This window comes from Nerophis lumbriciformis, linkage group LG20, assembly GCF_033978685.3.
Source record: "Nerophis lumbriciformis linkage group LG20, RoL_Nlum_v2.1, whole genome shotgun sequence".
NCBI classification, from domain to species: Eukaryota; Metazoa; Chordata; class Actinopteri; order Syngnathiformes; family Syngnathidae; genus Nerophis; species Nerophis lumbriciformis.
Window position 1 is genome coordinate 24760001 of NC_084567.2, and position 27143 is coordinate 24787143.

At 40.4% G+C, this 27143-nt stretch overlaps 1 protein-coding gene across 2 annotated transcripts in view; it reads left to right on the forward strand.

Annotated features, from left to right (window-relative positions):
- Positions 1 to 12128: 12128 nt before the first annotated feature.
- Positions 12129 to 27143, forward strand: part of sh3glb2b (SH3-domain GRB2-like endophilin B2b) — a 66748-nt gene continuing 51733 nt past the window's right edge. For both annotated transcript variants that reach the window (XM_061980652.1, XM_061980653.1), the window contains exon 1: positions 12129 to 12308. In XM_061980652.1, coding sequence (XP_061836636.1) covers positions 12246 to 12308 — 63 coding nt within the window. In that variant the 5' untranslated portion in view covers positions 12129 to 12245. The remainder of the gene's footprint in view (positions 12309 to 27143) is intronic.

The following is a 27143-nucleotide window of genomic DNA, read 5'->3' on the forward strand; positions in this document are numbered from 1 at the left end:
CTGTGTATATATATATATATATATATATATATATATATATATATATATATATATATATATATATATATATATATATATATATATATCTGTGTGTATATATATATATCTGTGTGTATGTATATATATCTGTGTGTATGTATATATATATATATATAAATATCTGTGTGTGTGTGTGTGTGTGTGTGTGTGTGTGTGTGTGTGTGTGTGTGTGTGTGTGTGTGTGTGTGTGTGTGTGTGTGTGTGTGTGTGTGTGTGTGTGTGTATGGTTATGATATTTCCAAACAGGGGTTTTTCATGTTAAATTCTTACATTTCAATCTCTAATTCTTTTAGAGGTGTGCAATACACTATGTACACTATACATATATATGTATGTATTTACACACATGGAGAATACAGAATGAAATATTTTAAAATACTGTATAGCGTTTTGATTTAGTGGGATGTGATCCGATTTGATCCAATCCACGTTGCTGAAATATGATGCAATCTGGTACAGTTCATTGTTTTTAAAGTAGACTTTCATTTTATATTCTAAATGATCCTAGGTCAAGATCCCAGATCTATAAATGTGGCACTGTTCATCTTCAAGCAAGTGTTTTTGTGTTGCTTTTGACATGACGTACAGAACTATGTTGTTTGGTTTATTACTGTATTGCATTTACCCTCTTACAAAGAGTAGGCAAACGGACTAGTTTGTTGTGCACAATGTCTGGCCTTACGATAACTGAGATGGCACATGAAAACCAAGGGAAACTTTTGGCCACATTTTCATCGGAAATCTACTCATACGAAGTTGGATGGTCAAAAACCGAGGGGAATCAGTCATTTAATTTTAGAGCTTTTGAATGTATTTGTCAGGGAGTACAATTTTTAGGTATGTAAGTCATTGTCATGTGATTTTATTTAAAAAAAACAACTTTTTAAACAGTTTTATTTGTGGAATACTACTTGTTCCCCCAGACATTGATCAATTCATTATTGATGTATTATTATAAATATATCCAATCTTACAGATTTTCCTAAAAACTAGTGGGTGTTTGTATTTAGTATTTATGTGCAGCACCCAAACTAATCCATCCGGCTGTCAAAGTACCATTTGCAGGCCACATTTTTTTTACCACCCTGCGGCTTATTCTACAGAAATAAGAAAATAACCTGCATTAGAACAAGAAAAAGAAAAACTGACCCTAATCTACACTTCAGGAGGTGCTGCTGAGCAGGGGCTAATGTCTGTGGCCCCTTAAAATATCTTCAGTTTGGTCAGGATGCACATACTAGAAAGATTTGGTAAGGTGTCAATTATGTTAACGCTTTTTAAAAAAAAAAAAAGGTAAATTAGTTGGATAGCGATCTCGAAGTCAAAGATAATAGCAATTTAAAATGTTTATTATATAAAAATCTTATTGTCCTCTCTGCATCTCTGCATGTCAATATTCACATTATTGCCACTGATATTAATAGCAGCTGATATGCTTCAGTCTACAGTCTACATTTAAATGCACTTCCAGACCTGGCAACCTTGACAACATTTTATGAATACTTACTCCTTGGACACCCTGTGTTTTTTCTTCTTTCTTTTTTTTAAACATTTGTTATTGAATTTTTAGCCACAAAACAGGATCAATCAAACACATCAAATGCCTTTCTAACCCCCCCTTGCGCCTATACTACACTATTGCACAGTAGGATTGGAAATGTCGTTAACAAGTGAAGTGCACTAGGTAAATGTTCAAACAAAAAAGAAAGAAAAAAAGGCCATATAGTTACAACTTATTATTAGCAAAGAGCACTTATACGCACTCGAATAGTAGTCAAGGCAGAACCAAATCAAATGGCAAGGCAAGACTTCCACAAATGCAAATAGTAGTACTGTTAATGAAAATGAGCCAAGAGCAAACCCAGTAGCCTAATGAATGTGATGATCTTCACTGCCTTATACAAAACCCAAAACCAGTGAAGGTGTGTAAATCGTAAATAAAAACAGACTACAATGATTTGCAAATCCTTTTCAACTTATATTCAATTGAATACACTGCAAAGACAAGATGTTTAATGTTCAAAATGAGAAACTTTTTTTTTTGTTGCAAATAATCATTAACTTACAATTTAATGGCAACAACACATTGCAAAAAAGTTGGCACAGGGGCATTTTTACCACTGTGTTACATGGCCTTTCCTTTTATCAACACTCAGTAAACGTTTGGGAACTGAGACGACCAATTTTTGAAGCTTTTCAGGTGGAATTCTTTCCCATTCTTGCTTGATGTACAGCTTAAGTTGTCCAACAGTCCGGGGTCTCGGTTGTGGTATTTTACACTTCATAATGCGCCACACATTTTCAATGGGAGACAGGTCTGGACTACAGGCAGGCCAGTCTATTACCCGCACTTTTTTTACTACAAAGCCACACTGTTGTAACACGTGCAGAAAATCTGGCTTGGCATTGTCTTGCTGAAATAAGCAGGGGCGTTCATGAAAAAGTTGTTGCTTGGATGGCAACATATGTTGCTCCAAAACCTGTATGTACCTTTCAGCATTAATGGTGCCTTCACAGATGTGTAAGTTGCCCATGCCCTGAGCACTAATACGCCCCCATACCATCACAGATGTTGGCTTTTGAACTTTGCGTCTACAACTGTCCGGGTGGTTCTGTTCCTCTTTGGTCCGGTGGATACAACGTCCACAGTTTCCAAAAACAGTTTGAAATGTGGACTTGTCAGACCACAGAACACTTTTCCACTTTGCATCATTCCATCCTAGATGAGCTCGGGCCCAGCAAAGCCGGCGGCGTTTCTGGGTGTTGTTGATAAATAACTTTCGCTTTGCATAGTAGAGTTTTAACTTGCACTTACAGATGTGGCGACAAACTGTAGTTACTGACAGTGGTTTTCTAAAGTGTTCCTGAGCCCATGTGGTAATATCCTTTACACATTGATGTTGCTTTTTGATGCAGTACCGCCTGAGGGATCGAAAGTCACAGGCATTCAATGTTGGTTTTCAGTCTTGCCACTTGCGTGCAGTGATTTCTCCAAATTCTCCAAACCTTTTGATGATATTACGGACCGTAGATGGTGAAATCCCTAAATTCCTTGCAATAGCTCGTTGAGAAATGTGCTTAAACTGTTCGACAATTTGCTCACGCATTTGGTCACAAAGTGGTGACCCTCGCCCCATACTTGTTTGTAAATGACTGAGCATTTCATTGAAGCTGCTTTTATACCCAATCATGGCACCTACCTGTTCACCTGTGGGATATTCCAAATAAGTGTTTGATGAGCATTCCTCAACTTTCTCAGTCTTTTTTGCCACCTACCTGTGCCAGCTTTTTTGAAACATGTTGCAGGCATCAAATTCCAAATGAACTAATATTTGCAAAAAATAACAAAGTTTACCAGTTCAAACGTTAAGTATCTTGTCTTCGCAGTCTATTCAATTGAGGTTGACAAGGATTTGCAAATCATTATATTCTGTTTTTATTTACGATTTACACAACCTGTCAACTTAACTAGTTTTGGGTTTTATAGATAAGGTATCCAATGTTCCCGGGATTTGCAGTCCTCAAGGACTTGACAGCAGCAATCAGTGAGCATGTTAGCGAGCCTCTTAGACGGAGTCCGGTGCAACTACCATTTTGATATTTTTTTCCACAAAGTCAGCCACCTGTACTGAGTCCACGAATCTGTGAGTCTGGCCATTGAATAAAGTGATCTGCAACGTCGCCGGGATGAAACATGGACATGAATGGAACTTTTTCTTCACCATAGCAAAGGCGGCTCGTTTCCGAGCCACAGCCAGAGTAAAGTCGAGAATAATCGAAATCCTCTTGCCAATATAGGATAGCGAAGAAGCCTCACCCGCCTGTCGTAGAATCTGGTTCCGGACTTGAAATAAATTCACTCGTACGATGAGCATCCAAGGAGGTTCACCATCTTTAAGCTGAGCATGCAGGGTCCGGTGAGCATGGTCCAACATGGGCTTGTCGTCAAGCTTCAGCACATCGTGCAAAAACTGAGCGGGAAGCTCAGTCGGACCGGGGCCCTCACAGCCCTCAGGGAGGGATATTATTCCCCCTCAAACGGCCCTCCCAATTCATCGCATTTTTAAGAGAGGAGATCCGCGGTGGCAGTTAACTGTTTGATGCGAGCACGGAGTCCGGTCAGCTCGTTATTATTAGCAGCGAGCTCCAGGCTAGCGATGGCCCCACTATGGGAAAAGAGAATTTCCTCGAATGGTTCTATAACAGCCGTTATCTCTCCTCTGACGAGGGATTTAAGATTTTCGAGGATGTCGGCTCGTATTTCGTCTATGTTCGAAATTATGCACCTGAAAATGGCCAAGTCTCCAACAGAGTCCTGTATAATTTCTGGATCCGGAGACGCACGAGGCTTGGAGCGGCAAAAATAGGAGCTGCGTACGACCCTTTAGTAAACATTATGGTACAGTTGAAGGGTGGAGTTAGCAAAAGTGCCAATAAAACATAAAAAAGGTCACATTTCCACAGAGCCCCCCGCTAAGCACACCCTGCACTGTCCATGCTCAACCGGAAGACCCCGGACTACGATTTTGTACCTTTTCTTCATTTCTTGTTGACCGTTATGCTTGTTGTCTTCCTCAGTTGTGAACAAACGATGGCAATGAACTCTTAAGGGTAGTGTTATTGCATCTGGAACTGATTCTTTTCTTTTTTTTTTGCAAATGTTTATCCAAAATCGGAGGTGAAGATCTTCATGGAGGTGGGATGTAAGCTTTATTGAGCTTACAGACATATTGTTCTACAGGCCGACCGCCTTTGAGGTCCGTTTATATTTTTTTAGAGGTGTACGTCACGCTGTGCAAGAGGGTTTGCAGGGGGAGTAGTGGGCCAGTGTAGCTTTTGCTGGTTCCTACATGCAGGAGTATAATTTGTGATTTATGTTGCCAGGTCTTCACTTTGGTGTGTGTAGTGAGAGCTGGTTCCCATTCTTTCCTAACCTCTAAACAGTGCACCATTGACTTCTTTTCACAGTTAACTAACACACTCATAATTCATGCCAGTTGATGATCAATGTTCATGGTTGTTGCTACTGTTTAGGTTCCCCCTACAATTTCACATTATTTGTACTTCAAACTGGGGCTCTCATTTTCTTATTCCATCTGTTCATTTTTTTTAATTGGTTTTGTTTTTAATTGCAAATACTTCAACCAAATGTGAGTGAATTTGATAATATTACAAAACCGTTAGTGTAAAGTGAATAAGCAATAAAGATGGAGTGGTAAACAAAGTGTATGCTGTTGTCATTTTTTATGTACTCAATGCCCATCCATCCATCCATTTTCTACCGCTTATTCCCTTCGGGGTCGCGGGGGGCGCTGGAGCCTATCTCAGCTACAATGCATTCATGCAAATATTAACATTGCTGTATGTACACTTTTGACCCAGCAGATTTGGTCACATTTTCAGTAGACCCATAATAAATTCATAAAAGAACCAAACTTCATGAATGCTTTTTGTGACCAACAAGTATGTGCTCCAATCACTCTATCACAAACAAATAAGAGTTGTAGAAATTATTGGAAACTGAAGACAGCCATGACATTATGTTCTTTACAAGTGTATGTAAACTTTTGACCACGACTGTATGTATCAATCAATGTTTATTTATATAGCCCTAAATCACAAGTGTCTCAAAGTGCTGCACAAGCCACAACGACATCCTCGGTTCAGATCCCACATCAGGGCAAGGAAAAACTCAACCCAGTTGATAATGAGAAACATTGGAGAGGACCGCAGATGTGGGTGACCCCCCCAGGTCCCCCCTCCTAGGGGAGACCGGTGCAATGGACGTCAAGTGGGTCTAGCATAATATTGTGAAAGTCCAGTCCATAGTGGATCTAACATAATAGTAAGAGTCCAGTCCATAGTGGGGCCAGCAGGAAACCATCCCGAGCAGAGACGGGTCAGCAGCGCAGAGATGTCCCCAACTGATGCACAGGCGAGCGGTCCACCCCGGGTCCCGACTCTGGACAGCCAGCACTTCATCCATGGCCACCGGACCTGTGTCCCCCCTTCCACAAGGGAGAGGGTGGCAGAAAAGAAAAGAAACGGCAAATCAACTGGTCTAAAAAGGGGGTGTATTTAAAGTTAAAGTACCAATGATTGTCACACACACACTAGGTGTGGTGAAATTTGTCCTCTGCCTTTGACCCGTCCCCTTGTTCACCCCCTGGGAGGTGAGGGGAGCAGTGAGCAGCAGCGGTGGCTGCGCCCGGGAATCATTTTTGGTGATTAAACCCCCAATTCCAACCCTTGATGCTGAGTGCCAAGCAGGGAGGTAATGGGTCCCATTTTTATAGTCTTTGGTATGACTCGGCCGGGGTTTGAACTCACAACCTACCGATCTCAGGGCGGACACTTTAAAAGCTAGAGCAGGGGTCACCAACGCGGTGCCCGCGGGCACCAGGTAGCCCGTAAGGACCAGATGAGTAGCCCGCTGGCCTGTTCTAAAAATAGCTCAAATAGCAGCACTTACCAGTGAGCTGCCTCTATTTTTTAAATTGTATTTATTTACTAGCAAGCTGGTCTCGCTTTGCTCGACATTTTTAATTCTAAGAGAGACAATTAAAACTCAAATAGAATTTGAAAATCCATGAAAATATTTTAAAGACTTGGTCTTCACTAACTGACAAAGAAACAGATAACAGATTTAGTGTCCAGTTCAAAGTGTTACATGATTTATTTAAAAATTTGAGAGTTGACTTTTGTATTTTACATGAGTTATAATTTGTACAAACATGGTGCAAAGTAATTCATGACTGGTTAAACAATGTTAGTGGCTAGCTAGTTAAAATGGGATATTGTGATTTCACAAGACTGTCTTAGAAGTGATCATTTGAAAATGTTCAATTTGAAAAATGTGCACTTAGAGAAAATATAAAAATAAAGTGTTGCATATTGATATTTATCTGTTTCTATATATATTTATTGTGAGAAATCATTAAGATGATCAGTGTTTCCACAAAGATAAATATCATTAATTATTTATAATAACATAGAGTTAAAGGTAAATTGAGCAAATTGGCTATTTCTGTCAATTTATTTAAGTGTGTATCAAACTGGTAGCCCTTCGCATTAATCAGTACCCAAGAAGTAGCTCTTGGTTTCAAAAAGGTTGGTGACCCCTGGGCTAGAGTACGGTATACAAATGAGTTTTAAGATGGGACTTAAATGCTTCTACTGAGGTAGCATCTCTAACTGTTACCGGGAGGGCATTCCATAGTACTGGAGCCCGAATAGAAAACGCTCTATAGCCCGCAGACTTTTTTTGGGCTCTGGGAATCACTAATACGGCGGAGTTCTTTGAACGCAGATTTCTTGCCGGGACATATGGCACAATACAATCGGCTGAAGTAAGACCGTGTAGCATTTTATACGTAAGTAGTAAAACCTTAAAGTCACATCTGAAGTGCACAGGAAGCCAGTGCAGGTGAGCCAGTATAGGCGTAATATGATCAAACATTCTTGTTCTTGTCAAAAGTCTAGCAGCCACATTTTGTACCAACTGTAATCTTTTAATGCTAGACATAGGGAAACCCAAAAATAATACGTTACAGTAATCGAGACGAGACGTAACGAACGCATGAATAATGGTCTCAGCGTCACTAGTGGATAAAATAGAACAAATTTTAGCGATATTACGGAGATGAAAGAAGGCCGTTTTAGTAACACTCTTAATGTGTGACTCAAAAGAGAGAGTTGGGTGGAAGATAATACCCAGATTCTTTACTGAGTCGCCTTGTGTAATTGTTTGGTTGTCAAATGTTAAGGTGGTATTATTAAATAAATGTCGGTGTCTAGCAGGACCGATAATCAGCATTTCCGTTTTCTTGGCGTTGAGTTGCAAAACGTTAGCGGACATCCATTGTTTAATTTCATTAAGACACGCCTCCAGCTGACTACAATCCGGCATGTTGGTCAGCTTTAGGAGCATGTAGAGTTGGGTGTCATCAGCATAACAGTGAAAGCTAACACCGTATTTGCGTATGATGTCAACTAGCGGCAGCATGTACTGTATTTTTCGGACTATAAGTCGCAGTTTTTTTTCATAGTTTGGCCGGGGGTGCGACTTATACTCAGGAGCGATTAGGAGTGACAGATTGTTTGGTAAACGTATAGCATGTTCTATATGTTATAGTTATTTGAATGACTCTTACCATAATATGTTACGTTAACACACCAGGCACGTTCTCAGTTGGTTATTTATGCCTCATATAACGTACACTTATTCAGCCTGTTGTTCACTATTCTTTATTTATTTTAAATTGCCTTTCAAATGTCTATTCTTGCTGTTGGGTTTTATCAAATAAATTTCCCCAAAAAATGCGACTTATACTCCACTGCGACTTATATATGATTGTTTTTTTCTTCTTTATTATGCATTTTCGGCCGGTGCGTCTTATACTCCGGTGCGACTTATACTCCAAAAAATACGGTAGATGCTGAAGAGTGCAGGGCCAAGAACCGAACCCTGGGGAACTCCACACGTTACCTTAACATAGTCCGATGTCACATTGTTATGGGAGACGCACTGCATCCTGTCAGTAAGATAAGAGTTAAACCAAGACAAGGCTAAGTCTGACATACCAATACGTGTTTTGGTACGCTCTAATAAAATATTATGATCGACGCATAGCTCAGGGATGCCCGGGGGCCACAGGCCAAATTGTCCCATTGTGTCAATTCGCCAAAGGGTGGCTACCAAATGTAACATATTCATACTGACCTCATTCAAGCTGTAAGAAAGTAATTTGATTTTACTGTAAAACCCTGGCAGCTCATTCGCCAGAATTTTAATGTAAAAACAACAGGGGTACAGTTTTTCAATTTGCAGTCATTTGGTGTAAAAAAAAACCAACGTAAATGTTATAGTAATGATCCGGTGACTGAAGTGCTATTTTTATTTTTTTTTAATCGTAAAATCTATAGATTTTTTTTTTAAAACCTCGCCCTATGGTAAAGTTGTGACTTTTTGATGCTCTATGTAAAAAGATCATCTTCGTCCTATAATGACAACCTAAATGCTTTGAAATGTATTATCCTCCATAATCCTAATCTGTCTGGGTAAAATTTGAAAGCAATCACATGAAATATCTAAGAAGAACTGGTTACAGAACAACACTTGGAAGTGGCAAAAATCTGCAGAAAGTAACATTTTTAAATGTTTTGAGGTAAAACATTTACATAAAAGATGCATAAATGCATGTTAACTGAATTAGGCACACAGTCTGTGTGACAATCACGACTATCTTATTTTTTACATGAGGTTATTTCCTCACTTGTGGTTCTGTTGCATCGTAAAAATTGCTATTTGGCCTGCGGACCATTGGCACATTTTCACTTTGGCCCTTGGAGGCAAAATGTTTGGGCACCCTTGTTATAGATCAAGGGTGTCAAATTTATTTTAGCTCAGGGGCCGCATGGAGGAAAATCTGTGCACACGCGAGCCAAACTATTAAAATCATGGCATTAAAACTAAAAAATAAAGACAACTTTCGATTGTTTTCTTTGTCTTACTTTGGCCAAAAATAGAACAAACACATTCTGAAAATATTACAATAATAATATAGAAAAAAATACTGGTAAAGTTTAGATCCATGGAGGAAAGAAGAAAGTGAATGAATGTTTATAACTGAATACATTTACATATGCATAAACATTTGTATTCTTTTGTATTATTATTTTTTAATGAATTAAGTAACGTTTATGACAACCTTTTTCCCAAACACAATATATAATGTGAGATATTACTACTAAGTGGCCTAGTGGTTACAGTGTCCTCCCTGAGATCGGTAGGTTGTGAGGTCATACCAAAGACTATAAAAATGGGACCCATTACCTCCCTGCTTGGCACTCAGCATCAAGGGTTGGAATTGGGGGTTAAATCACCAAAAATGATTCCGGGCGTGGCCACCGCTGCTTCCCACTGCTCCCCTCACCTCCCAGGGGGTGATCAAGGGTGATGGGTCAAATGCAGAGAATAATTTCGCCACACACTAGGTGTGGCGAAATTATTCTCTGCATTTGACAATCATTGGTACTTTAACTTTATATAACAGAATAATGCATACATGTATAATTTGTTTTCTAAAGTGGGACCCCAAAAATTTACTCTGGGACCTCATTTTTTATGATTTGATGGGGTCCCTGGGACCCCATTTTGAAAATTCCTAGCGCCAACACTGATGGAGTATTGGTGCGTGCAAAACAGCATTAGGCGGCGGTGCCGTGCGGGCCGGTTCTAATACTAATCAATCAATCAATCAAAGTTTATTTATGTAGCCCCAAATCACAAGTGTCTCAAAGGGCTGCACAAGCCACAACGACATCCTCGGCTCAGATCCCACATCAGGGCAAGAAAAAACACCCCTGGTGTCAAAGTACAAAAAAAGGTAAAGTGAAATAACTTAGTTGTTAACTGTAGGTCAATAATGCTTGTCTTTCTCTCAGACAGACACACAAACAAAATCATGCATCTAGTCAGTGGTTCTTAACCTGGGTTCGATCGAACCCTAGGGGTTCGGTGAGTCGGCCTCAGTGGTTCGGCGGAGCCTCCACCGCAGAGGTCAAGACACACCCGACTCATCGTGTAAATAAAAACTTCTCCCTATCGACGTATTATGGATACCGCCAAACTATGTTCCTTCTAATTTTCCATCTGATTTGCAGGTGTGTCATTTGTTGTGAGTTCATGCACTGCGTTGGTTTTGTTCTTTGAACAAGGTGATGTTCATGCACGATTCATTTGGTGCATCCATCCATCCATCCATCCATTTTCTACCGCTTATTCCCTTTGGGGTCGCAGGGGGCGCTGGAGCCTATCTCAGCTACAATCGGGCGGAAGGCGGGGTACACCCTGGACAAGTCGCCACCTCATCGCAGGGCTCATTTGGTGCACCAGTAAAAAAAAAACATATAACTCTGTCTTGAATTTGAAAAAAAAAAAAAAAAAAATTACTTTTCACTAAAGAAGGGTTTGGTGAATGCGCATATGAAACTGGTGGGGTTCGGTACCTCCAACAAGGTTAAGAACCACTGATCTAGATTCATGATTTTTTTTGTGTGTGTGTATATGCAACCATTTTTTTTTTATTTGGAGTTTCCTGCCCTATTACAAAATGTTGTCACACGTTTTATAATTATGTGAAACGAAATTTAAATGGGCAGCACGGTGGAAGAGGGGTTGGTGCGTCTGCCTCACAATACGAAGGTCCTGAGTAGTCGTGAGTTCAATCCCGGCCTCGGGATCTTTCTGTGTGGAGTTTGCATGTTCTCCCCGTGACTGCGTGGGTTCCCTCCGGGTACTCCGGCTTCCTCCCACCTCCAAAGACATGCACCTGGGGATAGGTTGATTGGCAACACTAAATTGGCCCTAGTTTGTGAATGTGAGTGTGAATGTTGTCTGTCTATCTGTGTTGGCCCTGTGATGAGGTGGTGACTTGTCCAGGATGTACCCCGCCTTCCGCTTGATTGTAGCTGAGATAGCCTCCAGCGCAATCCTGAAGGGAATAAGCAGTAGAAAATGGATGGATGGATATATATGTATATATATATGTATATATATATACATATATATATATATATAAGAAATACTTGAATTTCAGTGAATTCTAGCTATAAATATACTCCTCCCCCTTAACCCCGCCCACCTCAAACCCCCCCCATCTCCCGAATTCGGAGGTCTCAAGGTTGGCAAGTTTGCCTGTAGATGCATGATTTTGTTTTTTGTGTGTGTGTATATGTAACCATTTTTTTTTTTTTGGAGTTTCCAGTCGTATTACAAAATGTTGTCACACGTTTTATAATTATGTGAAACGAAATTTAAATGTTGTTTATCTATACTTTTTCAAACCATTCACTATGATAATGCTCTAATGTGGTGTCACATATTACTGTAATAAATACATTCGTAAAAAACAAGCTAAGAAACTATAGCTATAGGCTATATCGTAGCCTTAAAATGTTTAGGGAAACTGTGACGTGTTTATGGTCCACGTAGTTATTATTCAAGTCCGTGCTGCAGGGTTTTAGTGGAAAAGTCGTGACTTGCAAGTCGTGTGGTCTGTCTCTTTAAATGCAGGGCGAAGTGTCGATTTCCGATCGTCGATGAGGCGGATTACTGCCTCGGTCTGCTGCTCCATCATTTCAGCTGATCCAGAGGATTCCCTCGGCAGGACAGTTCCTGTGCACGCCCAGCACAGTCCGGCAGCATGGATTTTAATGTGAAAAAACTGGCTTCGGGCGCGGGGGTTTTCTTTACCAGGGCTGTTCAGGTAAGTAAACCATCTGGACGTCCACATCGATTTACCGTCCTCGCGTAACTACATCCTCTGGGCCTCTGTGTTCCGACACAAACTGCTACGCATTATGTTTCAATGTTCCGTTGAATTGTGTATTGTTAGCAAAACATAAAGTGTATTTGAGCTTGGTTGCCATGTAAAGTCGATAAATGTTTGCCGAGCTTTCATCCATTATTGATGATTAATGGAGTACATGAGTCACGTGAGTTTCTGCTCAGCTGCGCACGGGTCGTCATTAGGAGGAAGTCAAAAAGGCGCAATTTCCGCACTTCCGTACTAAAGCTAGTCTTTTAGGTCCATAAGTGTGTTTACAGTAAAAGCAAGAGCACTGCAACTACCAGGATGTTCCACTCAACACGCCCCTAATAGTGAGTGTGCAGAGCTGGAATCTATTAGTAGAAGTATGGATGTCCGATAATGGCTTTTTGCCGATATTCCGATATTGACCAACTCTTAATTACCGATGCCGATATCAACCGATACCGATATATACAGTCGTGTGATTAACACATTATTATGCCTAATTTGGACAACCAGGTATGGTGAAGATAAGGTCCTTTTTAAAAAAGATAATTAATAAAATAAGATAAATAAATTAAAAAAAAAATCTTGAATAAAAAAGAAAGTAAAATATATAAAAACAGTTACATAGAAACTAGTAATTAATGAAAATTAGTCAAATTAACTGTTAAAGGTTAGTACTATTAGTGGACCAGCAGCACGCACAATCATGTGTGCTCACGGACTGTATCCCTTGCAGACTGTATTGATATATATTGATATATAATGTAGGAACCAGAATATTAATAACAGAAAGAAACAACCCTTTTGTGTGAATAAGTGTAAATGGGGGAGGGAGGTTTTTTTGGTTGGTGCACTAATTGTAAGTGTATCTTGTGTTTTTTATGTTGATTTAATAAAAACAAAAACATACAAAAAAACGATACCGATAATAAAAATTAAAAAAAGGATACCGATAATTTCCGATATTACATTTTAAAGCATTTATCGGCCGATATTATCGGACATCTCTAAGTAGAAATAATAATTAGAGATGTCCAATATTGGCTTTTTTGCCGATATCCGATATTCCGATATTGTCCAACTCTTAATTACCGATTCCGATATCAACCGATACCGATATAATGTGGAATTAACACATTATTATGCCTAATTTTGTTATGATGCCCCGCTGGATGCATTAAACAATGTAACAAGGTTTTCCAAAATAAATCAACTCAAGTTATGGAAAAAAAGTGCCAACATGGCACTGCCATATTTATTATTGAAGTCACAGATTGCATTATTTTTTTTAACATGCCTCAAAACTGCAGTTTGGAATTTGGGACATGCTCTCCCTGAGAGAGCATGAGGAGGTTGAGGTGGGCGGGGTTCAGGTGGTGGTGGTGGGGTATCGAGGGTGTGTATTGTAGCGTCCCGGAAGAGTTAGTGCTGCAAGGGGTTCTGGGTATTTGTTCTGTTGTGTTACGGTGCGGATGTTCTCCCGAAATGTGTTTGTCATTCTTGTTTGGTGTGGGTTCACAGTGTGGCGCATATTAAACTTAGACTTAGACAAACTTTAATGATCCACAAGGGAAATAATTAAACACAGTAGCTCAGTTACAATGATGGAAAGTGTAAGGATGGAAAGGACAATGCAGGTATAAATAAACTTATATAGCGATAAAAAAATCTAACATAGATAGGAATACATACATGAGTACAGTATATTATATATACATATATATTATATTATGTCTATAACATCCATCCCATCCATCCATTTTCTACCGCTTATTCCCTTTGGGGTCGCGGGGGGCGCTGGAGCCTATCTCAGCTACAATCGGGCGGAAGGCGGGGTACACCCTAGACAAGTCGCCATCTCATCGCAGGGCCAACACAGATAAACAGACAACATTCACACTCACATCCACACACTAGGGCCAATTTAGTGTTGCCAATCAACTTATCCCCAGGTGCATGTCTTTGGAGGTGGGAGGAAGCCGGAGTACCCGGAGGGAACCCACGCAGTCACGGGGAGGACATGCAAACTCCACACAGAAAGATCCCGAGCCCGGGATTGAACCCAAGACTACTCGGGACCTTCGTATTGTGAGGCAGATGCACTAACCCCTCTGCCACCGTGAAGCCTATAACATATACCGGTATACAATATATACCAATGACCATGTACAATATTACAGTATAAACAGTATATGTGACAGCAGAAGCATAAAATAGAGAGTAGATCCAGCAGAAAATAGAAGTAGCTAACATAGAAGGTGTCAGGTAATAGGCAGATATCATCTATTGCTATATGGCGAGTGATTATACAGCTGGATGGAGTGTGGAATGAAAGAGTTCTTGAATCGCACAGTGCGGGAAGGAGGCTGAAGGAGCCTGTTTGAGTATGAGCTCCGCTGTCCCATAATTGTCAGGTGGAGTGGGTGGGCAGGATTGTCCATGATGGCCAGCAGTTTTTCCAGTGTCCTCCTGTCCCTCACTGACACAAACGCCCCCAACTGCGTGCCAATAGTTTGGCTGGCTTTCCGAATCAGTTTATCATTATTTGTAACAGTGTCAAAGTTGTTTATACGGCCACCCTCAGTGTGACCTGTATGGCTGTTGACCAAGTATGCTTGCATTCACTTGCGTGTGTGTAAAAAGCCGTAGATATTATGTGACTGGGCTGGCACGCAAAGGGAGTGCCTTTTAAGGTTTATTGGCGCTCTGTACTTCTCCCTACGTCCGTTTAAAAAGTCAAAAATTTTACTTTTTGAAACAGATACCGATAATTTCCGATATTACATTTTAAAGCATTTATCGGCCGATAATATCGGCAGCCCGATATTATCGGACATCTCTAGTAATAATACATCCAGTAGAGGTAGTTCTGACCGAGTATTGTTTATTTACATGGCATTAGTGTAAACAAAAAAACCCCTCATATTTACCAACCTTGAGACCTCAGAATTAGGGAGATATTTAAATGGCCGCAAGGCACAAAAAGAGGAAAATGAAATACTTTATTTTCACAATGTGTTAATTTATTTTCACAATGTGTTAATTTATTTGACAAACAAATAACTTTGCTACTTAACAGTAGCAAGGTTAAGTAAAGTAGCAAACTAAAGAGCAGTCCACAGTACCCTTGCAAATGGTGGATGGTGGTGATAGTTAACAACAATAAAATAAAACAACACAGATAGACAGACAGATGAGGTGGTGACTTGTCCAGGGTGTACACCGCCTTCCGCCCGAATGCAGCTGAGATAGGCTCCAGTGCCCCCCACACCCTTAAGAGAATAAGCGGTAGAAAATGGATGGATGGATGGAAAATAAAACAAAAAGGGCATACATTGCATAAATTAACCATTAATCTATGCAGTGTATGCTACAAATAAAAGTAATCATCCATCCATTTTCTTCCGCTCATCCGAGGTCGGGTCGCGGGGGCAGCAGCCTAAGCAGAGAAGCCCAGACTTTCCTCTCCCCAGCCACTTCGTCCTGCTCCTCCCGGGGGATCCCGAGGCTTTCCCAGGCCAGCCGGTAGACATAGTCTTCCCAACGTGTCCTGGGTCTTCCTCGTGGCCTCCTACCGGACAGATGTGCCCTAGACACCTCCCTAGGGAGGCGTTCGGGTGGCATCCTGACCAGATGCCCGAACCACCTCATCTGGCTCCTCTCCATTTGGAGGAGCAGCGGCTTTACTTTGAGCTCCTCCTGGATGGCAGAGCTTCTCACCCTATCAATAAGGGAGAGCCCGCCACCCTGCGGAGGAAACTCATTTCGGCCGCTTGTACCCGTGATCTTGTCCTTTCGGGCATAACCCAAAGCTCATGACCATAGGTGAGGATGGGAACATAGATAAACCGGTAAATCGAGAGCTTTGCCTTCCGGCTCCGCTCCTTCTTCACCACAACAGATCGATGCAGCGTTCGCATTATTGAAGACGCCGCACCGATCCGCTGGTTGATCTCACGATCCACCCTTTCCTCACTCGTAAACAAGACTCCGAGGTACTTGAACTCCTCCACATGGGGCAAGATCTCCTCCCCAACCCGGAGATGGCACTCCACCCTTTCCCGGGCGAAAACCATGGACTCGGACTTGGAGGTGCTGATTCTCATCCCAGTCGCTTCACAGTCTGCTGCGAACCGATCCAGTGAGAGCTGAAGATCCTGGCCAGATGAAGCCATCAGGACCACATCATCTGCAAAAACAGAGACCTAATCCTGCAGCCACCAAACCAGATCCCTTCAACACACTAACTGCGCCTAGTAGAGATGCGCGGTTTGCGGGCACACCCGCGGAGTCCGCGGATCGGGCGGATGAAATTTAAAAAAATTAGATTTTATCCGCGGGTCGGGTCGGGTCGGGTGGTTGAAATAAAAAAAAATTAGATTTTAAATAGATTCAGGCGGGTGGCAATTAAACCAATTCGGAAATATATATACATAGTTAAATGTTGTTACCCACATACGAAAAACGAGCAGGCACCTACTGCATATGCCACAACAGAAGAAAAAAAAAAAAAGAGATGGACACTTTTACGGAGCGGAGAAGGGACGCCTCGCCGGGGTCCGGGACCGAGGCCCCTTCCCCCGAGAGGGCCCCACCGGGAGCCGTAGCTGAGGCGATCCGCGAGAAGGGCCCGACGCACGTCCAGGATCACCACCGCGCCCACCGCACCGAAACCCCGCCTCGTCCGCCTTCGCCGCGGCCGGCGTCACACGCAGCAGGTAAGCAGCTTACCTGCCCGCCACCCCCGTGGCCGGGGGCTCGTAACAGGGGTCACTCCGCGCGCTCCGCCCGCGCAGCTTTCCTGCCCGCCACCCCCATTGCCGGGGGCGCGTAACAGGGGTCACTCCGCGCGCAGTGCGCTCACGAAAGGGGTGGGGCTCACCCTGGTTGATATAGACAGCAGCTGGACGGTGGCCATGGAAGTCGGAACCCGCTAAGGAGTGTGTCACAACCCACCTGCCGAATCAACTAGCCCTGAAAATGGATGGCGCTGGAGCGTCGGGCTCATACGCGGCCGTCGCCGGCAGCGAGACGCGCTTGGAGGTGCGCTCAGCGCGGCTCCCATATGATTGCGCACTGGTGTGCGTCTGGGCCGTGACAGCGTGGCACGCGAATGTCTGTGCTGCATTGGATCAGTCTCCTTTCTTTAACAGGCAAAAGCTTTATAACCTCACTAATGCCTTGCATCGTCTATATTAGATATATAACAACGGGCGGGTGCGGTTCTGATCAAATGTTACATCGGGTGGATGGCGGATGGTTGACGACTTTCTGCAGCGGTTGCGGATGAAATAATTGCCTATCCGCGCATCTCTAGCGCCTAGACATTTTGTCCATAAAAGTTATGAACAGAATCGGTGACAAAGGGCAGCCTTGGCGGAGTCCAACCCTCACTGGAAACGCGTCCGACTTACTGCCGACAATGCGGACCAAGCTCTGACACTGATCATACAGGGAGCGGACCGCCACAATCAAACAGTCCGACACCCCATACGTTCTGAGCACTTCCTACAGGTCGAATACCTTCTCCAAGTCCACAAAGCACATGTAGACTGGTTAAACATGGCCTATACAACAACAGACATAGAATGCTTATTTCCTCTTCTTACTCGCCATGTCTGAGACATGTATTTTCTTCTGCTTCTTCTTCTTCTGTTCTGATTGCGGCGCTTGACTTCAAGGTGTAACCGTTAGTGTCCAGCCGGAAGCGGCGCCCAGTGAAGGATGGTGTAGCAATATTGTTGTTCGGGTGGAAATCATGCCTCTCATCTGGATATTAGGAGGATTTAGCCCTAAATCTAGAAGTTGTTCATCTGTGACATTCCGTTTCTACCAGGAGATGGAGACAAACACTACAACAGAAGACGGTGTCAAGAGAAACTTTTTTAATCCTTTGTCATGTAGATTAAAATAATGTTTTCTTCTAAATGGGAAAATATCGACATCCTATCTGTCGCCATCACAGTAAGAGCAGACATTATACAGTATGCGATCGTTTTATTATGTTTGTAGTTTGTATTTCTTGTTTAGCACTTGGCAATACAGCTACATGGTGTTTAGTGTTCCAAAAAAAGTGGATCTGTTTAGCAGAGCTTTTAAAACTTGTAGCTCACCCTCCCTATATTCAGGATCAAATATATAATGGCGCTGAGGGTTCCTGGTTCGATCCCCAGCTTCTACCAACCTAGTCACGTCCGTTCCCGCCATCAGTGTGTGAATGTGTGTGTGAATGGGTGAATGTGGAAATAGTGTCAAAGCGCTTTGAGTACCTTGAAGGTAGAAAAGCGCTCTACAAGTATAACCCATTTATATAAGGTTCTGGACCATCATTTGTCCCAAAGTAATCGTTATTGGCTCCCACAAAGTCTGCATGATTTGTATTGTTGTTGGTAGGGAAGGGCTCTGCGGTTCAAAAAATATACTCTGGAAGTATCTGTGCTTTTTATTATTTTATTTTTAGCTGAGTGTTGGGGTTAGGGGGAGAGGGCGAGATAGAGCTGGAGTCTGAGGATGACACTAGCAAGCAGACGGTGTGTTGAGAACATGGCTATTTATATTGCTTATTTATAACGCCGTGCCGTTTGTTTATATTCATATTTAGAAACAATGTATTTTGAGTTAAGTCATCTTAATTCTGGCATGGTTACTTGTCCAATGTTTAATCACTAACTTTGTCAGTGTTGGAGCCAAATTTCCTTATTTGTTTGTATTGTTTTTATATAGTTTTCTCTAATTGATTGCTGGCCTCAGTTCATGCTGAATTTCCTTTTCGGCAGATTGCTCCGCCCACTTCCTCTTGAGAACCAGGAAGTGTTGGCAGGGATGGGACCGTTGCGATGGTGCGGTTACCATGGTAACCTCATTTAATTGGGTTCAGGTGGAAGCACTCTGGGGCGATTGCATGGAGGACACAAACAGTTTTCGACCGTGCCGTGCGGGCGGTGTGTGGTCTGGTCTCGCTGCCGTGACAATGTCAACACTCGCTAAAATGTTTTGTTATTCCCTTCCAGATAGCAAAATGCCATCACTAAAAAAAGAATGAAACAGCAGCAGGAGTTGCTTTTATCTTAAAAAGAGTAACTCCAATGTGAGTAATGTTTACACTACGATACAAATAAGACATCTAATTTTACGCAACCATTTATTAACATGTGTGACATTATATTCAATAATATGTCTTACAGTAGAACGATACATGATGATACATAAAGTAGTGAGGCAGTGAAGTAATGAAAGGTGGACTGAGGAGGCTCAGGTAAAGTCATGAATAAGTGGAATCTATTAGCCTGTTAATTTTTAAACAAACAATTTTATTTGAACATGATAACTAAACAAGTCAGGGAAGAGAAGGGAGTGTTAGGTGGACCTTCAGAGTGTAAGGAAATATTACAAAATAATATTATTGATCATAATAAGAAAGGAAAAAAACTGATGACTGATGTCAAGTACCGTATTTTCCGCACTATAAGGCGCACCTAAAAACCTCCAATTTTCTCAAAAGCTGACAGTGCGCCTTATGATCCGGTGCGCCTTATATATGGACCAATATTGAGCCACAACAGGTCTCGCAACTAAGGGATGCATAAAGTAACCTCAGCCTCTACTGTAGCATCTATTCTATGCGCCTTATATATGAACAACGTTTTAAAATAGGCCATTCATTGAAGGTGCGCCTTATAGTGCGGAAAATACGGTATATTTTTTAAGATACATTTATTTTATTATGATAATCATTGAATCATTTCTATAGTACAGGGTTATGTTTTTAAATCAAATGCTGATACAGTATATTACTATATACTGTATAATGTTGTCGTTGGAAATATGTTAATGCCATGCAAGAACATCACAGGCTTGAGGCAGGGTGTCAAAGTTGAGGACTTTTGTTAAACTTTCAGATGGTAGTCTTTCTGTTGATCCCAAGCAAATCAATGAAACATTTAGAACATTTTATACAAATTTATAAAAACCTGAGAAAGATTGTAGCATAGAAGCTATGCAGACATATTTGAACGCAATACAACGTCCATCATTATCAGAGCATGACCAAAAATCACTGTAGGAACTTACACAAATAATGAAAATTCAAAAAACTATACATTAATTTGCAAAAAATAAATCTCCTGGCCCGGATCGCTACAACTCAGAATTTTATCAAATATACAGTGAATACTTGTTTCCTCTTATTACAAATGTATCAATCTTCATTTAATAATCAATTGTTTTCTCCAACCTTCAATTTTTCCCTTATTTCATTGATACACAAAAAGGATGAAGACCCATTGATTTGCAGTAACTATCGTCCTTTATCCCTAGCCAATATGGACAATAAAATCTTGGCAAAAATCATAGCCACACACTTATTAAGCGTTATTGGAAAAATAATTCATACTGACCAAACTGGCTTTATGGAAGGTCGACAATCTTCAGACAATACAAGGAAATTGTTTGTTATTTACTATGCTAGAAGTCTCCCTTATTACACAGCAGTATGGGCTTTTGATGCGGAGAAGGTGTTCGACCGCATAAATTGGTCATTTACGTTTTGCACATTACGTAAATTCGGATTTGGAGATCATTTTAAACAATTAATTAAGATGCTTTATACAAGGCCCATGGCATCAGTCAAAACAATAATCGTATTTCAGAACCATTTTAATTAAAAAAGTGGAGCAAAACAAGGATGTCCTACATCTGGATTATTATTTAATTTGATTATTGAACCCTTATCTGCAAAAATAAGAAGTGACAATAACATTCATGGTATAAAAATGGGTTTTCAGTATAATAGGCTATCGATGTATTGTGATGACATAATTCTCTACCTGCCACATGTTGACTCCTCTCTTAACTATATTAGTATGGTAAAAACTGAATATGGCTGTTTAAAAGTTAAAATACCAATGATTGTCACACACACACTAGGTGTGGCGAAATTATTCTCTGCATTTGACCCATCACCCTTGATCACCCCCTGGGAGGTGAGGGTAGCAGTGAGCAGCAGCGGTGGCCCCGCCCGGGAATAATTTTTGGTGATTTAACCCCCAATTCCAACCCTTGATGCTGAGTGTCAAGCAGGGAGGCAATGGGTCCCATTTTTATAGTCTTTGGTATGACTCGGCCGGGTTTTGAACTCACAACCTACCGATATCAGGGCAGACACTCTAACCATATCAGGGTATAAGTAAATTGGGAAAATGCGAAATACTACCACTTAATTAACATTGCAATAAATCACAAGTTCATAACTCCAAAATTAAATGGAAAGAGGCAGAAATCATATATCTAAGACTGCATATTACACCAAATCTTTATACAAGCACAGATCTAAATCTTAAACATTTAAGAAATAAGACTGATTGGAAGGCTGGTCACATCTCCTAATATCACTTTGGGGTCAGGTGAGAATAGTAAAAATGAGTATACTGCCAGCAGTTAATTATATATTGAAAAAGATGCCTGTCCTAATGAATAAAAGTTAGTTTAACAAAATACATACAATGATATCATATTTTATATGGTGTGAAGAGAAGGCTAGATGTTTATATTTAAGATTATCTAGTCCACAAGATAAGGGAGGACTACAATTACCAAGCTTTTTACATTATTATCTTATTTGGTTGTGAACAATCAAGCCACTTATTTTATTCTTCTGCAGACAAGGACTGGATCTACATAGAAAAAAAATGTTAATGAATTCAGACATTAATGTGGGGAGTCTATATTACGTATAGTATATTCTTGTCTTCATGAAAGAAAGAAATCCATTTGTTATGGTTTGAGTTTATTTTGAACATGCATACAATTACAACATGATACATGTGTTAAACATGCTTGTATTTTTATTCACCACCTTTGACATGTTAACAAAAAACGTCTGTTTCATGAATAAATAATTGTTTTTTATATATATATATATATATATATATATATATATATATATATATATATATATATATAGGGGTGTTCGAATTGAGCCATAATCTATGCAATATGTTTACCAAAGAACCACCATTACATGTTATGTAAACCACAAGAAAGTGCTTTAAATGTAGAAAAAAAAATCATAATATGACCACTCTATAAGTATAATTATCATGTAGCATTATCCCTAGAGGATGGTGCTAAACATGTTACACACAGAGAGCAAGCCAGGCGCAGCAAGCTAATAGCTAAGCTAACCTCTAAGGTAGCTTGAAGCAAAATTAAGAAATAAGTGCTTTGTAAAGTTTAAGAAGTGTGGATGGAACCAAGTTGCAGCAGAAAGTAAACAGCTAATAAAAATAAATTAACAAGTGGATTAATAAGAGTGTGTGTATGCATATGTATGTGTATACATATATGTATGTGTATATATATATATGTATGTGTATGTATGTATGTATGTATGTATATGTATATATATATATATATATATATATATATATATATAATGTGTCTGTCTGTCCGATATTATCGGGCTGCCGATGTTATTGGCCGATAAATGCTTTAAAATGTAATATCGGAAATGTTTGGAATCGGTTTCATAATTATCGGTTTCTAAAAGTAAAATGTATGACGTTTTAAAACGCCGCTGTGTACACGACGGATGTAGGGAGAGGTACAGAGTGCCAATAAACCTTAAAGGCATTTCCTTTGCGTGCGTGCCGTCCGCGTCACATAATATTTACCGGCTGTTCGCATCACGAATTAATGCAAGGCATACTTGATCAACAGCCATACAGGTCACACTGAGGGTGGCCGTATAAACAACTTTAATACTGTTACAAATATGCGCCACACTGTGAACCCACACCAAACAAGAATGACAAACACATTTCGGGAGAACATCCGCACCGTAACACAACATAAACACAACAGAACAAATACCCAGAATCCCTTGCAGTACTAACTCTTCCGGGACGCTACAATACAAACCCCTCCGCTACCCCCTACCCCCACCCACCCCAACCCCGCCCACTTCAACCTCCTCATAGTCTATCTCAGGGAGAGCATGTCCCAAATTCCAAGCTGCTGTTTTGATAGATAGATAGATAGTACTTTATTGATTTCTTCAGGAGAGTTCCCTCAGGAAAATTAAAATTCCAGCAGCAGTGTACAGAATTGAGATCGAATTTAAAAAGTAAAAAGTAAAGAATGGGGGTATAAATGGAAACAGAATAGAAAAATATTACAATAAGAATAAAAATAAAAAGCAACAATGAGAATAAAAATATAACCGTAAATTAAGAATATAACAAGAGAAACTAGGCAGTAGTGACCATGTTATGAAAAAGTATTGCACTGTTATTGTTTTGAGGCATGTTAAAAAAAAAGTATGCACTTTGTGACTTCAATAATAAATATGGCAGTGCCATGTCGGCATTTTTTTCCATAACTTGAGTTGATTTATTTTGGAAAACCTTGTTACATTGTTTAATGCATCCAGCGGGGCATCACAACAAAATTAGGCAGAATAATGTGTTAATTCCACGACTGTATATATCGGTTGATATCGGAATCGGTAATTAAGAGTTGAACAATATCGGAATATCGGATATTGGTAAAATAGCCATTATCGGACATCTCTAATATATATATATATATATATATATATATATATATATATATATATGTGTTTTGTTTTTTTATTGATAGTAGACTAATTAGTCCAATAGTTTTACTTTCTCAAAACCATTTTTCTTGTTTATATATGAGGGATTTCAAGTGATTTAAAAAAAAAAAAATCAGATTAGTCACACTCTAAACCTGTGATTAATTGTACTAGCTTGCATAAATAAAATTTCCTGAAGAATATACCCCAAAATTTGTGTACAAGTGCAATTTAGTAATCACAATGTCATACAGGAACGTTTTTAAATGCTTTACTGAACTGCAAGTCATTGTTTTTCTTATAACTTGGTGAAAATAAGTAACGTATTTTCCGGACTATAAGGCGCACTTAAAATATATATATATATTTTTTCAAAACTCAACACCTTATAACCCGGTGCGCCTAATGTACAGAATAATTCTAGTTTTGCTTACCAACCTCAAAGCTATTTTATTTGGTACATGGTGTAATGATAAGTGTGACCAGTAGATGGCAGTTAAACATAAAAGATACGTGTAGACTGCAATATAATGACAGTCACGCACGAGAGATATGTGTAGACTGCAATATGACTCAAGTAAACAACACCAACATTTTATATGTTAGTACGACTTTTGTTAAGCTATGAAGCCGCACCGCTTGATGGATTGTACTGTGCTTCAACACACAAGTATTATTATGGTGTGTGTATAAGGTAAGACATATTATCTGGCGTTTTGTGTCGCAATAATATGCACAAGCAACTTTTCTTACCTTCTGGTACCTGCTGATCTGTATTTGGAATCTGCATAAGTCCTGAATAATTGCGCTTGTCCGCCTTTCTAGTCCGTGCCGACTCCGTAGTCGATAAGCTTCTTCTTTTTCTCTATCTTCTTGTTATGGGACATTCATCCTCCGCTGTTGCCATTTCTAATATAAAGTTGTGTAAAGTTCTTACTTATATCTGCCATGAAAGCGCTAAAACATACCGGTGTAGTAAGTTTACATCATTCATCCAAGGAACTTTAGTTATTAAAGAGTTTCGGTCGGACGTTTTTTCACGGGACACGTTTCCGTCGGATGAGGAGATGCTGCTCCGTTATTGATTTAAGTAAAGTCTGAATGTTAGTCTGAACAGTTAGCTCCATCTTTTGACACTTCTTCCACTCCCGTCCTTGCACGCTACACCGCTACAACAAAGACAGGCAGCACCCGTCACTGTTCGCTGAGGACGGTCACCTAAGAGTCTCCAAGACACTAAGTAGTCTCCAATATCCCTGGCAAAAGTAATTCGATTTGTCGCTAGTAGCTATTTACAAAAAAAGTTGCCAAAGGATTGGCAACACTGTCCTCGACTATGTGTTTCGCTTTAAGATGGTGTTTTAAACTTGATATGCGCTGATGATAAAAATGTTTGTCGCTGTTACCTCAGATTTATCCAAAGTTATGTTTTGAAGCGAAATGGGCCGCCCCTCCTTGCAATCACAGGCCATGTAACAAATGTGCGCGTCTTCCGGACGTGATTAATCTTCATTCATATTTGATAACGCAATAATTTATTTTTATTGATCATATGCGTTAACACGTAACGTTGACAGCCCTAATATATATCTTTATATACCGTATATATATATATATATATATATATATATATATATACAGGTAAAAGCCAGTAAATTAGAATATTTTGAAAAACTTGATTTATTTCAGTAATTGCATTCAAAAGGTGTAACTTGTACATTATATTTATTCATTGCACACAGACTGATGCATTCAAATGTTTATTTCATTTAATTTTGATGATTTGAAGTGGCAAGAAATGAAAATCCAAAATTCCGTGTGTCACAAAATTAGAATATTACTTAAGGCTAATACAAAAAAGGGATTTTTAGAAATGTTGGCCAACTGAAAAGTATGAAAATGAAAAATATGAGCATGTACAATACTCAATACTTGGTTGGAGCTCCTTTTGCCTCAATTACTGCGTTAATGCGGCGTGGCATGGAGTCGATGAGTTTCTGGCACTGCTCAGGTGTTATGAGAGCCCAGGTTGCTCTGATAGTGGCCTTCAACTCTTCTGCGTTTTTGGGTCTGGCATTCTGCATCTTCCTTTTCACAATACCCCACAGATTTTCTATGGGGCTAAGGTCAGGGGAGTTGGCGGGCCAATTTAGAACAGAAATACCATGGTCCGTAAACCAGGCACGGGTAGATTTTGCGCTGTGTGCAGGCGCCAAGTCCTGTTGGAACTTGAAATCTCCATCTCCATAGAGCAGGTCAGCAGCAGGAAGCATGAAGTGCTCTAAAACTTGCTGGTAGACGGCTGCGTTGACCCTGGATCTCAGGAAACAGAGTGGACCGACACCAGCAGATGACATGGCACCCCAAACCATCACCCAACCGTGCAAATTTTGCATTTCCTTTGGAAATCGAGGTCCCAGAGTCTGGAGGAAGACAGGAGAGGCACAGGATCCACGTTGCCTGAAGTCTAGTGTAAAGTTTCCACCATCAGTGATGGTTTGGGGTGACATGTCATCTGCTGGTGTCGGTCCACTCTGTTTCCTGAGATCCAGGGTCAACGCAGCCGTCTACCAGCAAGTTTTGGAGCACTTCATGCTTCCTGCTGCTGACCTGCTCTGTGGAGATGGAGATTTCAAGTTCCAACAGCGCAAAATCTACCCGTGCCTGGTTTACGGACCATGGTATTTCTGTTCTAAATTGGCCCGCCAACTCCCCTGACCTTAGCCCCATAGAAAATCTGTGGGGTATTGTGAAAAGGAAGATGCAGAATGCCAGACCCAAAAACGCAGAAGAGTTGAAGGCCACTATCAGAGCAACCTGGCCTCTCATAACACCTGAGCAGTGCCAGAAACTCATCGACTCCATGCCACGCCGCATTAACGCAGTAATTGAGGCAAAAGGAGCTCCAACCAAGTATTGAGTATTGTACATGCTCATATTTTTCATTTTCATACTTTTCAGTTGGCCAACATTTCTAAAAATCCCTTTTTTGTATTAGCCTTAAGTAATATTCTAATTTTGTGACACACGGAATTTTGGATTTTCATTTGTTGCCACTTCAAATCATCAAAATTAAATGAAATAAACATTTGAATGCATCAGTCTGTGTGCAATGAATAAATATAATGTACAAGTTACACCTTTTGAATGCAATTACTGAAATAAATCAAGTTTTTCAAAATATTCTAATT